Consider the following 15,650-nt stretch of genomic DNA (forward strand, 5'->3'; position numbering starts at 1 on the left):
TGGCCCTCATTCCGAGTTGATCGCTCGCAAGGCGAATTTAGCAGAGTTGCTCACGCTAAGCCTACGCCTACTGGGAGTGTATCTTAGCTTCTTAAAATTGCGACCGATGTATTCGCAATATTGCGATTACAAACTACTTAGCAGTTTCAGAGTAGCTTCAGACTTACTCGGCATCTGCGTTCAGTTCAGTGCTTGTCGTTCCTGGTTTGACGTCATAAACACACCCAGCGTTCGCCCAGACACTCCCCCGTTTCTCCGGCCACTCCTGCGTTTTTTCCGGAAACTGTAGCGTTTTTATCCACACGCCCCGAAAACGCCGTGTTTCCGCCCAGTAACACCCATTTCCTGTCAATCACACTACGTTCGCCAGAGCGAAGAAAAAGCCGTGAGTAAAAATACTATCTTCATTGTAAAATTACTTGGCGCAGTCGCAGTGCGAATATTGCGCATGCATACTAAGCGGAATTTCACTGCGATGCGAAGAAAATTACAGAGCGAACGACTCGGAATGAGGGCCATTGTTTCATGTTATTTTAAGCAGCTGTTTGGTTTATTTGGGGCAATATAGCAGAGATTAAACATTGCTATGTGCTTCCAATGTTAAAAGTGTTTCCTAAAAGGTAAGAAAATAAAAAAACTGCCAGTGCTAAGTTCCCCTTAAACATTACATAACAACAGTATTTCACTGCATGTGCAATGCACATCTAAAGGGCCCTACACACTGGCCGACATGACTGCACGATAAGAACGATCTTGTTCATTAATTAACGAGATAACGTTCATATCGTGCAGTGTGGAGGCTCCAGCGATGAACGATGCATGGCTCCGCGCTCGTTCATCGCTGGTCCCCCGTCGGCTGTACATGAAGGCCAATATGGACGATCTCGTCCATATTTGTCTGCACTTCAATGCAGCCGGGTGACGGGGGGAGTGAAGAAACTTCACTCCCCCCGTCACTGCCCCTCCGCCGCCGGGTCGCCTGTCGGCTGTATCCGCCGTCGGGCAGCTCGGCGGCGGATCGGCCAGTGTGTAGGGCCTATAACACTATCCTGTGCCATGGCACAGGTCAGGTGCTGACCTTTGGCAGTGTTCATTTCAGTAGAAGCCGGCATGTGCTCTGTGACAGTAAACACCAATTTCTTGCCTCTGCCACCTATCCTTTATAAAAGTATCAACAAGTACTGTATATGGACAGAGGGTGCCAATCCCTAAAGATGCAGGACTATAAAGTACACTGATGTCTGTGAATGCCATGGATCATTGCATTCACAATCATAACATGCACTAACCAGCATAAATTCTTAGGTATTTCCCTTTTTATCAGACATTGGGGATCATTCCGAGTTGATCGCTCGCTAGCTACTTTTTGCAGCCGTGCAGATGCATAGTCGCCGCCCACTGGGGAGTGTATATTTGCTTTGCAAGGGTGCGATCGCATGTGCAGCCGAGTGGTACAAAAATAGTTTGTGCCGTTTCTGAGTAGCTCAGCCCTTGCGATAACTTCAGCCTGTCCGGTCCCGGAACTGACGTCAGACACTCGCCCTGCAAACGCTTGGACACGCCTGCATTTTTTCCAAACAGTCAGTTGACGCCCACAAATGCCCTCGTCCTGTCAATCTCCTTGCGATCGGCTGTGCGAATGGATTCTTCGTTTAACTCCATCGCACAGCAACGATTTGCTTTGTACCCGTACGTCGTGCCTGCACGCTGCGGTGCATACGCATGCGCAGTAGTGACCTGATCGCTGCGCTGCAAAAAACGGCAGCGTGCATTATACAGTATATCACCTTTGCAAATATAAAACTTAAAATCTAACAGCAAAATACACAGATGCATACACAAGGATACATTATTGCAAAATTACACAGTAACACATTACTTACAGTATACATATTTATTATATGCACAAGTAAATGCACTTATATGTCACCGCAGTTAAAAGGCTAAATCAGTTTTGAGTGTAATACCATAAGTAAAACCGAATCCCAGAAAATTACACATTTGAGGTCTGTTATTCCACATGATGTCTGCTTCCATGTTCTTACGCCTACTGAGCCAATCTTACTTCATGCAGGCAGTGGAAGCCACCGACATGGCCACCCCAGCGGGAGGAGATTTAGTAATCGGAACAGACCAGCATTAAAGCAACAAAACTGAAATGTCAACAAAGCGATCTTCCATTCACAATCACACAACTGCATACATACACACTATAGGGATTTTACTGTACATTTGTCATGTGTCATTTTGTTATAATAATAAACTGCAAATAGTGCCAAAACTTTCATAAGAATTTCTAGAACTACAAATAATAGTTCCATAAGGTATGATCATCATAGCAAATGTATTTGGAGAAGTAGCAATTTGTTACATGCTGCAGTAGGTAAAATTAATAACATTTAAATAGCAGCTGCTTAACTTTCAAATGAGTGGGTGTACATTGTTCTGGAGTTATAAAACATAAAGGAAGAATGTCATCCAGTAAAAAGCTCACATTTTGGTGCCTGGGTAAAATCAGTACCTGCTATGTAGCTGCTAGTATCAGCCATATCAGTCAGAAGTTCAGAAAAGAATATGAAAACCATGAAAGTGGGGGATATAGTTTTCCTGTGCATTCTGTACTTCTCTTACCTGAAATTATTTTGTAGTCATCAGCTGAAGGGGTCATGATGAGTTGGATGCAATTTTCTCTTAAACCATAAGTGTGAATAGAGTCAGAGAAAAAGACGCAAGATGTGGCCAGCTCATCATGGGTGGTATATGTGCCTTTTATATAGCAGGACACATGAATGGTATATGTGTCTGGTTTATGCACCAGGGCAGAGTCATTAATAATCCTGTGGAGTAATAATTATGGTTGCTTTACATTTTTTAAAAAGTTCTTTAAATAAGGACAACCACTCACACCATTTTTTACCTTCTGATGAAACCGTTGGATACACCAGTACGGAGAAACGCGTTAAGACATCAGCAGTTTATTAACCTGCCTTATTTTGGAGTTACAAATAGCACTAAGCTGTGCTTAATATCCTGTACTGGATCTCCAATTGTACCTATATAATATTGGCTGAACTATCTACTAACTTATATCAGCAGTTTGTTAATCAGCCTTTCTTTGGAGCTACAAATAGCACTTGGTTGTGCTTAATATCCTGTATTGGATCTCCAATCGTATATTGTCTGTGGAACTTGTATTGGTGGTAATATGGACTAATAAGTATGCAGTGATATCATATGGTGTCATTTATTAGTATATATTATATTGATTTTAATAACAATATTTTTTATAATAAATTGTCTTTTGACCAATTAAGCTTAGCGCTCCCTTGTGATACTGAGTATCTTATTGTATTGTTGTCATTAATAAAGCATATGAATGCATTAAACATGTAAAACATACAGTAACTACATACAGGCACAGCTTTAAAAAAAAGTGTAATTTAAATGCAAATAAAAACAACCACTTGATGCCTTTCCCTTTAACATGCCAAAGTAAATTTGTTTGCAATCAAGTAATGCAATAACGTCTTAACAATTTCTTAATGTATAGTATAATATTTTAGTCATAGTTATGTTTTTTAGCCATTGGGATGGCAGCTGCAATCATCCAAACAGACACAATGACCAACTTGCTGATATTATACTTTGGCTTTGTTCGCCCTCTTTCCCGCCAATTCACCTTTTCAAAAATAAGGAACCACAGGTGGTAGTAAGGGCTTGATGTGACTGACTGTTTATGTGGCTGCAAACTTAAATAGTGTTATGTATATATACTCAGAAGTAAAACGCATACTCAACATGAGCTCCATAGCAGCTAGTGACAAAACGTAAATATTATGTAAACACAATGACAAAAATTCCATACATACATTTTGAGAATATGATGATTTTTTTTAAATTTTGGTTTAAATTGTATCTTATGTTTTGTGATCTTTTGGATATTTTAAGTAGACATAATTGCTAGCAAATTCTTGATTTTAACCATGTATTGAGCATACCTATAGTGTGATTTATATATATATCGATGGTGTCACATGGTCAAACCCTCTGTGCTGTGAGGAACAGACTGAAGACCAAAACAACAGTATCTGATGTGCATGATAGAAAACCCCTCATCTGGTACGCAGAATACCTACATGAGTATTGTCGCGTCACAAAATCAAGTGTGAAATAACTGCACCATTAGGCGCTTGTCCTTTTTCCCTTTTTTCCAGATTTTAATTCCACTAAACCTAGTAGCCCTTCGAAGGACTGAGCAGCCATCCACAGTTCTACTTGTGGAGTCCGTGTGCATAAGTCGACAGATTAAAAGGAAGACTCACTACTATATACTTTATTGTAGGTGGTGGGAAGTAGCGCATTGACCACTCTCACTTTCCATATATATGTATATATATATATATATCAGAAAAGATGGTTGTACGGAGAGCGCTCAAATGTATGTTAATGTCTCTTTTTAGTTCTTTCTAGGATAGTCCTACGATTTGGATTTGACCACGGAGAGTTGAATGATTCTGAAAGAAACCCTCTCACCAGATTCACCCAGACAGGATAACACTCATTAATCCAAGGCTTCCATAAAATTTATTAAAATCTTTTTGTGAAATAATAAAAGACTCTTACATTCATCTTAACATTTGTGGGACATGATCTTAACGGGACTTGCTGTCCACCCCAGCCGGGGAGGAGCTCAAATGACAGCCTGTCCACCCACTATGTCTAATCACCCAACGCGTTTCGTCTAACCAGACTACCTCAGGGGTGTTTTTTATATGTAAGAGCGGTAACTCTAACTGAAGAGATGTAAAAGTTGGGATGATGTCCCTAAATACACTTAAAAGTCTCAGTGTTAGTATCTTATATTTGGTAATACAACCAGTGTAAGAAATTCCGAATTTCATGTAACCAGCGTACAGGACCGTTCTGATTCTTTATATAGTTTGGTAGCTGCAAACTAGAGCTGCTGTCCTCAACGCTGTCCTCACTCTCTGATTCAGAATGAGGACAGCATTGAGGACAGCAGCTCTAGTTTGCAGCTACCAAACTATATAAAGAATCAGAACGGTTCTGTACGCTGGTTGAATTACTGGTTCTCGACTGGCAGGAGGACTTGTATTGGAGAATAGCAGCCATTTCTCCCCAAGGACTATTGGGTCTAAGGCAGAATTTATAGCGCAATTTGGTTATTTGTTTTTATATATATATATATATATATATATATATATACATACATAAACATAAACCAATAGTACAGGCACTCACCACTATATTCCAAAAATGTAATTTATTGTACCTTACAGGTGCATCTCACAAGAGAGGGTTTAACAGCAATCAAAATTAGCAGCATAGTAGCCACATGTCGACGTTTCGGTCCTCAATGGGAACCTTGTTAAGAGAGACAACGTCACAGCAGGTCATCACCCAGCAGCCCATGGGTTGTTCTAAACATCTTGGAGAACAAACCACAAATCTTCTGTGGATGTAGGCTTGCTCAAATCCTATCTCTTCATGCAATCTCAGACAGACTCTCTGATCAGTGCTCTGTGGGGGCCATATCATCTTTACGCTAAAGATAGTTCTTAATCACATTGGCTGTAAGTTTGGGGTTGTTGTTGGGCTGCAGAATAGATTTGAAGCCAATCAGATGCCTCCTTGATGGAACTACATAATGGATAAGTGCCTGCCTGTATTTCTCAGTATTGAGGAGACCATTAATCCTGACCAAATCCCCAACTCCATTTGCTGAAATGCAGCCCCAAATGTGCAAGGAACCTCCACCATACTTCACTGTTGCCTGCAGACACTCATTATTGTACAGCTCTCCAGTCCTTCTGTGAACAAACTGCCTTCTGTTACAGTCAAATATTTAAATTTTTTACTTATCAATTCGGAGTCCTTCAAAAACTGTGTGCAAGTGTACCTAGAAGAACTGATGCTGTTTTGAAGGCAGAGGGTGATCGCACCAAATATTGATTTGATTTAAACTTCTCTTCTGTTCATTCACTTTGCATTTTATTAATTGATAAAAATAAACCATTAACACTGTTATTTTTTAAAGCATTCTTACTCTGCAGCATTTTTTCCATACCGCCCTAAAACTTTTGGACAGTACTGTATATACATATGACCGGCACTCAGGAGATTGAATAAAGCAAACAACTGTATTCAGGAACAGTGTGACATATGGGCTAACTTTTTGGGGACACAGCCCCTTCCTCAGGACCATACACACTATAGACCAAAAGAACAATAAGAGCAGTCCCCATCTCAATACCCAAACCTGTAATCATACCTGTGACCACGCCACACACCTGAACTCCACACCTCTGGCCGCACATCCTGCTGCACGTCTGGTATTCTGCAGAGCTGGTTGCCACAGGGACTACATGATCTGCTTTCCAACAGGCCCAAGAAGGCTGCGGTCCACCAGCGCGGCTGTCTGCACATGCTCAAACACACTAGTGTGGATTGCACGACCACAGGGGCTGAAATAAACAAAAGAATCATAAAGAAACAATAATATATAACAAAAATACAAGTAAACATTAAAAGGTTACAGATAAGAAAAGTGGAAACACACACTGCAATATTACATATCATAATAAAATAGAAAATACCGGAAAACCTCATAGCATGTTCCAGTTGATCATATTCATTCAAGCCCCCAGGAGAAATACCGAGCCTTCATATCCATTGTGTTTCCTTAATTAAAAGATTTTATATATACTGTATATATATATATATATATATATATATAAAGAAAGTGGAGGGCGCAGGTGTGAGTAAAACAATTACAATTCCATTTAATAATAAAACAAGCTGACATACATCTTAGCTTCTGGTGATAACCTTAATGCTCTCATGCGGCGACTGAGCCTCAGGAAAGCTCCCTCCTGCACTCGCTTGCACAGCAGAGGTTTGAACACCTAACAATATTGTTTTTAGGCCAAAAGGTTGCACCGAAGTCATAACTAAGCTGATCGACACAAGTGTGCGGCACAAACACCTGGCCCATCTAGGAGTGGCACTGCAATGGCAGACAGGATGGCACTTAAAAAAACTAGGCCCGAAACAGCACATCATGCAAAGAAGAAAAAGAGGTGCAATGAGGTAGCTGTATGACTAAGCTAAGCGACACAAGTGTGCAGCACAAACACCTGGCCCATCTAGGAGTGGCACTGCAATGGCAGACAGGGTAGCACTAAAGAAAACTAGGCCCAAACAGCGCATCATACAAAGAATAAAAAGAGGTGCAATGAGGTAGCTGTATGACTAAGCTAAGCGACACAAGTGTGTGGCACAAACACCTGGCCTATCTAGGAGTGGCACTGCAGTGCCAGACAGCATGGCACTTAAAAAAAATAGTCCCCAAACAGCACATCATGCAAAGAAGTAAAAGAGGTGCAATGAGGTAGCTGTATGACTAAGCTATGCGACACAAACACGTGGCCCATCTAGAAGTGGCACTGCAGTCCTACTGCACTAATGGCAGATACCGGATGCAAGTCTAACACCAGCATAGTTGTTATGGCCTCAGTAAGCCGCTTTGCAACAGGGTATATATATATACGGTAGTATCACTGGAATTATATGGCAGTACCACTGGTCATATATACGGCATTATCACTGGATTTATACGACAGTACCACTGGAATATATGGCAGTATCACTGGACTGGATTTATACGCCAGTACCACTGGACATATACGGCAGTATCACTGGATTTATACGGCAGTACCACTGGACATATACGGCAGTATCACTGGACTGGATTTATATGCCAATACCACTGAATTTATACGGCAGTACCACTGGACATATACGGCAGTATCACTGGAATTATATGACAGTACCACTGGAAATATACGGCAGTATCACTGGAATTATATGGCAGTACCACTGGACTTATATGGCAGTACCACTGGACTGGATTTATACAGCAGTATCACTGGACTTATACGCCAGTACCACTGGAAGTATACGGCAGTATCACTGGAATTATATGGCAGTACCACTGGACTTATACGGCAGTACCACTGGACATATACGGCAGTATCACTGGACATATACGGCAGTATCACTGGACTGGATTTATACGCCAGTACCACTGGATTTATACGGCAGTACCACTGGACATATACGGCAGTATCACTGGAATTATATGGCAGTACCACTGGACATATACGGCAGTATCACTGAATTTATATGGCAGTACCACTGGACATATACGGCAGTATCACTGGACATATATGGCAGTATCACTGGACATATACGGCAGTATCACTGGACATATACGGCAGTATCACTGGACTGGATTTATACGCCAGTACCACTGGATTTATACGGCAGTACCACTGGACATATACGGCAGTATCACTGGAATTATATGGCAGTACCACTGTACATATACGGCAGTATCACTGAATTTATATGGCAGTACCACTGGACATATACGGCAGTATCACTGGACATATACGGCAGTACCACTGGACATATACAACAGCATAGGGACACCACCACTGGACTGATGCAGAACAACACAGCACCACTGCAATGGACTGGACTTATACAGGAGCACTGGACATATGGCAGCAGAGGACACCACCACTGTGACTGGACTGATGCAGCACAAGACACTACTACTGTACTGATGCAGGACAACACAGCACCATTGCAATAGATTGGACTTTTATAGCAGCACTGGACATATGGCAGCAGAGGACACCACCACTGTGACTGGACTGATGCAGATGCAGCACAAGACACTACCACTGTACTGATGCAGGACACTGACGACGGAGACACGTCCTCTCACTGCACTCTCCAATGCCGGAGTGAAAATGGCGGCGCAACGCGGCTCCATATATATAATCCAAACCCCGCGAGAATCCGACAGCGGGATGATAAAGTTTTGCCTCATTCTGGTTTCCGAGTCAGGCGGGGGTGAGAAAACCCGAGCCTGACTCTGATCCGGGCTCGGGTAATGAAGTCCAGTAGGGTTCGGTTCTCAGGCAACGGAACCCGCTCATCTCTAATATATATATATATTGAACACTAGGTTCAGCCTCACATGGGAACCAACACTCTGGAACTCCGTCCACGCTCCCGGACTCTATCCTGGTCCTATGAAATCACTGTGTCACCGTCCTTGCAAGCCACACATCATCTCCTTGCAAGGAGAGAGGTTGGGAGCATGGACGGAGTGTCTGTTCCCATGTGAGACTGAACCTAGTGTTCAACATGCACTTTTGTGATATTGTTATGTATAATATAACCTATGTTCTGTGTGAGTTTGTTTTTATCGATTGTTCTAGTAAAGCTGGAAAAGTTTTTACATACTTCACTATTGTGCACCTCCTGTCACTTTCATTATACAGATCACCAAGCCTTTGGAAAAAAGGTTTTTGGGAGTGGTGCACCACATACAGGAACAGCCTTATATACAGAACAGACTTATAATCCTGGAACTAATATACAGTGTTAATACAGCCATACAGCCTGCGAAGGATAAGAGGACATTGTTTGATACATATATATATATATATATATATATAGCCCTCTATCTATTATTCAAATACTTTTTTCTTCTTTTTACTTTCTTATATTGTTGTCATATATTTATGTAATAGGGCAGATTTTTATATTTACATTAACGGGTATTCAAATAAAATATGCTTTCTGAAATGGTTCAACTGTACCCAGAGAAAATAATTCAAAACATAGAAATCTAACCGATAAGACATGGAAAAGAACCGACAGAAAGAAATAGCAATTAATTTACTAAGTTGTAAAAGCATGTACAAACTACACTGGAATCATATGATGGTGGAGATTCCCTTTACTATGTCCAGTCACAATCTGTGCATTCCCATTTATATGGATGATATGGAATATTAACATTTGCTCTAAACAGACAACACTTCACTTACATGATGATGATGGTGTGAGGCCCTTCTTATCATCATCCAGCGCTAAGGAAATAAAATACTAGCAACGGATCCCACAAAGTGCTTTCTAACAGTCTGAACCTGCAGTAGTTTCTTTTTTACTACTTATCTAGTTAATTTGTACAAAACTTTTGATAAATACTGTAGTAGCAAAATGGAAATGACTGTGAAAGTACCTAAAACTTATAAGTTGTTAAGGATTTTCCACATGTAAATTATTAATACTACATATTTGATAGAGGAGTTTTCAACCTTGCATAATTAAGTAGAGTATTAAATGTTACATGCAGTAAAATGGAAGAAGCGCTAATCCTTGTATACACAGCTAATTCCAGATAAATACAAAGTCAATCAGATATGGTCAGATAGTGCTTAACACACATTCATATACTCCTTGGAAAATGTTACACATGGTGATGTAGAACAGGGATGGGGAACCTTCGGCCCTCCAGCTGTTGTTGAACTACACATACCAGCATGCCTTGCTACAGTTTTGCTATTTGGCCATGCTAAAACTGTTGCAAGGCATGCTGGGATGTGTAGTTCAACAGCAGCTGGAGGACCGAAGGTTCCCCATCCCTGATGTAGAAAATACATACGTAAGGTGTTTTTCTTCAATAATAATGCAGAGCCTTTATTAAATAAAAACAGAATGCATTTTCTAGGTATAAATATGATTGCTACAGCCTATTGTTTTTCATATACAGCAATACAAAATACATGATTTAAATATGATTTGATGAAAAATATCTCTAAAATAAACCATAAATGCGTATTTGCATTATTTACTGTGATTAATTAAGATATTAGAGGCGGGATGAAACAGCGCCTGGTTTCCTGTAGATGCGGGATGCCGGCTGGATTTGGACATTTTTTTAAAGTGACAGTCACTTACAAGGCAAAACCATGCCTTGTAAATGACTGCTGCTTTCTAAAAAATGTCTGAGTACTGCTGGCATCCTGCACCTCCGGCGAACTCATACGCTATTACATCCCGCCTTAGAAATCACATTATATGATTATATTTAAAGGTATCTGATTTGTTTCTTGTTATCCTTTACAGTATTCAAAGAATAAGTGTATTATACCTTATAATGCCTAACTATATTTATGACAAATAAACTAATACACATTATTATTAGGATAATTAGTGTTATCCAAACTTGACAAAAAATAGGTACAGTATATTTTTCACAGTTATTTACATAAGTACATTCTTTGCATTAATGTATATAAATATGGCATGCATATGAATGCAAGTGGTATTTACTGATGAACCTGGATATAGTTACATTACTGCCAATAAAGCCATAGGGGTTTTGTTTCTGACACTTAAGTATAAGCAATTCTCTAATCTTATTCCCCATAAAATATAAATCTAATTATTAAACGGTTTATTTCTTATCCTGACACCACGTTGTAAGAGTATGATTTGAAAAATGCATTTATGTCTACAACCTAGAAACTTATGATAGGTAATACATGTGAATGAAATGTCTGCTCTAAGTACATTACCAGAAAAGACATACAGTACTTAGCATTGATCACATAAAACGTACATATACGTATCAAGGTCTAGCTACTAACATCCTTCCTGTACTTTTATTATCACACAGACACTTCATAAGCTGTAAATACACATCTTGTAGCAAGTGCCTTTGGCTTCAATAAATGTTTGTAGATCCCCTGACTCCAATATTTAAGTCGCTCACGCTGTCAATTACTGCTTCAAGCATGCACTTCTATATTGCAAATTATTATTTTTCTTTGCAGGTGTCATCAAAACAGCATTGCCGAAAATGGACAGAGAGAACAGGAAGCAGTACCAAGTGGTCATACAGGCCAAAGATATGGGGGGACAAATGGGAGGATTGTCCGGCACTACAGTTGTAAATATCACTTTGTCAGATGTCAATGACAACCCTCCACGCTTCCCCCAAAGTAAGATCTATTTACTGTTTATTTTTCTGTGAACTGTTTCAGATTATAGAGAAGGAAGAAGAGAAACAGTTTCCATACATTTATAAAACCCTATGGGATGAAAATAGCATTAAATGTTGCTCTGTGGAGCATTTTGATTTATTTTGCTGGCAGATTTTTAGCCTTCTAGCTTTACCGGGATATTCTGAATTTCATATGTGCTTACGGGCGCTGGCCAGGTGGCAACCCTCTGTATCCTATATATTAATATGATGGAAATGTTTTTGCTACAGTAATGTTCAGAATCTGTGCTACATTGCACAAAAGCTTTTTTTTATAGTTTTATAAAAGTATTTTTGATTCCATTAACCATGAAAGGTAATAATCTGAAATGAATCTTTCCTTCTAGAATTTCTTCACCATGCATTTCAAATCTCTAAAGCTTTAACTTATTTTATACTCTGAGTTCATCACAGTGTAGCATCTGTCTTTAAGTCCCACTGTTGTTTGTCAGGCAGCAGGATCATAAAACAAAACTTATGAACAGAAAGCAGGAAAACTGGTGTAATTGCATTATGGAATAAAAATGGAGTCAATATTTCAGATGTCCTCTGCGTAGCCTTAGGCTGTCCATTACAGCAGTAGTGTTTTCTAAAACACGCATAGAACATTTTTCAATATAAGCCAATAAGACATTTGGGATTGTTGGCCAGGAAATATTTGCTATCCTGAAATAGGGCATCCTGTTGCATTCGCTGTATATTATCATTTTTTGTGTGAACTTTGGCACTCCATCATGTTGACTTGCTTGTTATATTGTTATATTGTTTTTTTTTATATATATATTTTATACTGTGATATACTATAATTTGTCTGAAGTAACGTAGTGACTTTTGGATAGAGTTGTGTCCTTGACATGCTTATGTTATTCTGTATTGCATTTATGGGTATTTGATTTTATTTTATATGCTTTTCAATCATGGAATCCACAATCCACATGAATTTCTTTAGTTTGTAACCTGTGATGTATAAGTACCTTGACCTATTGAATTCTATGTGTCATGTATTTGTTATATTCTAAGAAGCCATTTACAATCTATATGTGTACACTAAATAGTAATGCTAGTTTCATATATTAGGCTGAAACCGTGCAATCTTGCCACCTCCCCAACAGGGCTCTCTGTGGCTCTGTTTATTGCCACAAAATAACATTGTACATCAAACAACAAAATCACATCTCACAAGAAAAAATACGAAAGTCACTTGATACAACAAGGAATGCTTTAGTGACATTGTGTCCCACATACCGTACAGATGTGTCCTCATACACTGTTGTTGCTTCAGTTGCGATCAAAGATCCCCTTTTGGGGCGCTAGTTCCGAGGTGACTTGAACTCACTCAAATTGTGCAGATTATTCACAGAAATAAAACAAATAGAAGTGACAAAACGTCTTTGTTAGACTGCACTGAACAATTTAATTGCAACATATCTATATCTGTGTACCACTGAGGGGTACATTTACTAAGCAGTGATATGAGCGGAGAAGTGAGCCAGTGGAGATATTTCCCCATCAACCAATCAGCAGCTCTGTATCATTTTATAGTATGCAAATTATAGATGTTACTTCAGTGCTGATTGGTTGCCATGGGCAACTTCTCCACTGGCTCACTTCTCCGCTCTTATCACTGCTTAGTAAATGTACCCCTTAGTCTGAATCTGTAGTACTACAGTGTAGCAGCTACAGCTGTTTCTCAAGCCAAGTTCCATTGTGCTTCATCTGCGACTTTGTATGTATTTATAGATAATTCCTCTGTGGTTAAAGTTGCAGCCCAGCATATCTAGGGGGTCATTCCGAGTTGATCACTAGCTGCCGTTGTTCGCTGCGCAGCGATCAGGATAAAATTCGGCATTTCTTCGCATGCGTATGGGCCACAGTGCGCACACGCGAAGGACTTTCACAACAAACGATGCCCTTTCACACAAGGTCTAGCGATGCTTTTCAGTCGCACTGCTGATCGGTGAGTGATTGACAGGAAAGGGGTGTTTCTGGGCAGTAACTGAGTGTGCTGGAAAACGCAGGCGTGTCAGATAAAAACGCAGGCGTGCCTGGGGAAACGGAGGAGTGGCTGCCTGAACGCAGGGCGTGTTTGTGACGTCAAAACAGGAACTAAACAGTCTGAAGTGATCGCAAGGTAGGAGTAGGTCTGCAGCTACTCAGAAACTGCATGAAAATATTTTGGAGCAATTCTGCTAATCTTTCGTTCGCACTTCTGCTAAGCTTAAATACACTCCCAGAGGGCGGTGGCTTAGCGTGTGCACTGCTGCTAAAAGCAGCAAGCGAGCGATCAACTCGGAATGAGGGCCCTAGTACACTTTGATTGGTGTTTTGCTCTGTCTATGATGCATATAAGACACAAAATGTAAAGAGAAAGGTGGCATGCTACACCTCTGGGTCAGTCGCGCTGAATGCCTCACACCATGTGGCATATAGAAGCTAGGTATAAGCAGACACATCTGTGCATTCAGGGTTGTAGAGAGCACCTCTGGGCCCCAGTACTGGATGGTGTGTGTGTGACCTAAATAGGGGGCGTGGCCATGGTCCCTATAAGAAAATATTAAGAAAATTATTGCGAGGTCGCGAAGCGGCTCCGCACGCTCCAGGGAAGGCAACTTTCAGATGAGGGGAGGAGGGTGCAGCGCATGTGCACTAGAGAGCAAAGACTAGAATTGTAACTGGGAAGATGGCATTGCTGGGTGGAGGGACCGCCTCCTCAGATCAAGGTAAGTATACTGAGGAGGGGGAGCTTGGGGGGGGGGGCTCAGGACAACTAACAAGCCTGGGAAATTAGTACAACCCACCCCAGTGCACATGTGTACATTAGGCACAGGAAAATTGGGGATGGAGTTCCAGTTGCCCAGAAACCCCCTACAGAGCAGGGACCTTGGATTGTGGGTTGGTGCCCACATCCGGGAAATAAAACATTTAGCTTAGGCATGCTTGTCCTACTATTGCACCTAACGGCTTGCTGTCATCACTGATCATATATATGTCTGAAATATTAAATACACTGCAGTGTATGAAGTGCTAAGTATGCCCAAGTCATAGGCTGGCCACATTTTCTCTAAAATCAAGCATTTAAAAATCTAATCTCTAGAAATCTTGTGTTTGTCGCTTTTTTGGTATATCTAAGCAAAGTAAGTAATTCTGTAAACATCATTTACTTATTTTCCTAACACATTTTAAGCATTATGCCTGACTTCCCACTGTTCCTATCCTCTGGTACGAGTACTGTCTTACTGGAGCTGCAGTTTTATGTGTTTGTTAAATAAAACTTTAATGCACTATGGAACGCCCCCTTTTCTTTTATTTTTTTTCCACTAGGATATATATATATATATATATATATATATATATATATATATATATAGTACAGTGTTTCTCCACATAACAGTGGAGAAAGATAGCACTCTCCAGACTTGTTATAGTATACGTAATAAAGTCATTTATTCAAAACACTTGGTTCCATGTAATCTTCATGTCACAAACAAGGTATATACATAAAGGGCTCACCAACGTTTCGGTCCTGTATTCGGACCTTTCTCAAGGTATTTGCCAGTCAATCAATGCAAAGTCAAGAAAACAGCAGCATCAGTGTCAGCATCAAAGCAGGAACCAGGATCTGCATATTACCTCCCAGGCCCCCTATATATATACCCAGGAGTTAACTGGTGAATAAGTCACATGCCCGTCTGGCCGCGGCGTCACTTCCGGTAATACCGGA

At 40.4% G+C, this 15,650-nt stretch overlaps 1 protein-coding gene across 2 annotated transcripts in view; it reads left to right on the top strand.

Moving 5' to 3' along the window:
• Nucleotides 1-15,650, top strand: part of LOC134927889 (cadherin-6-like) — a 470,497-nt gene that overhangs the window by 304,302 nt on the left and 150,545 nt on the right. For both annotated transcript variants that reach the window (XM_063922971.1, XM_063922972.1), the window contains exon 5: nucleotides 11,721-11,888. In XM_063922971.1, the coding sequence (XP_063779041.1) occupies nucleotides 11,721-11,888 (168 nt within the window). The remainder of the gene's footprint in view (nucleotides 1-11,720; nucleotides 11,889-15,650) is intronic.

This window comes from Pseudophryne corroboree, chromosome 5 (assembly GCF_028390025.1).
Source record: "Pseudophryne corroboree isolate aPseCor3 chromosome 5, aPseCor3.hap2, whole genome shotgun sequence".
Classification (NCBI taxonomy): Eukaryota; Metazoa; Chordata; class Amphibia; order Anura; family Myobatrachidae; genus Pseudophryne; species Pseudophryne corroboree.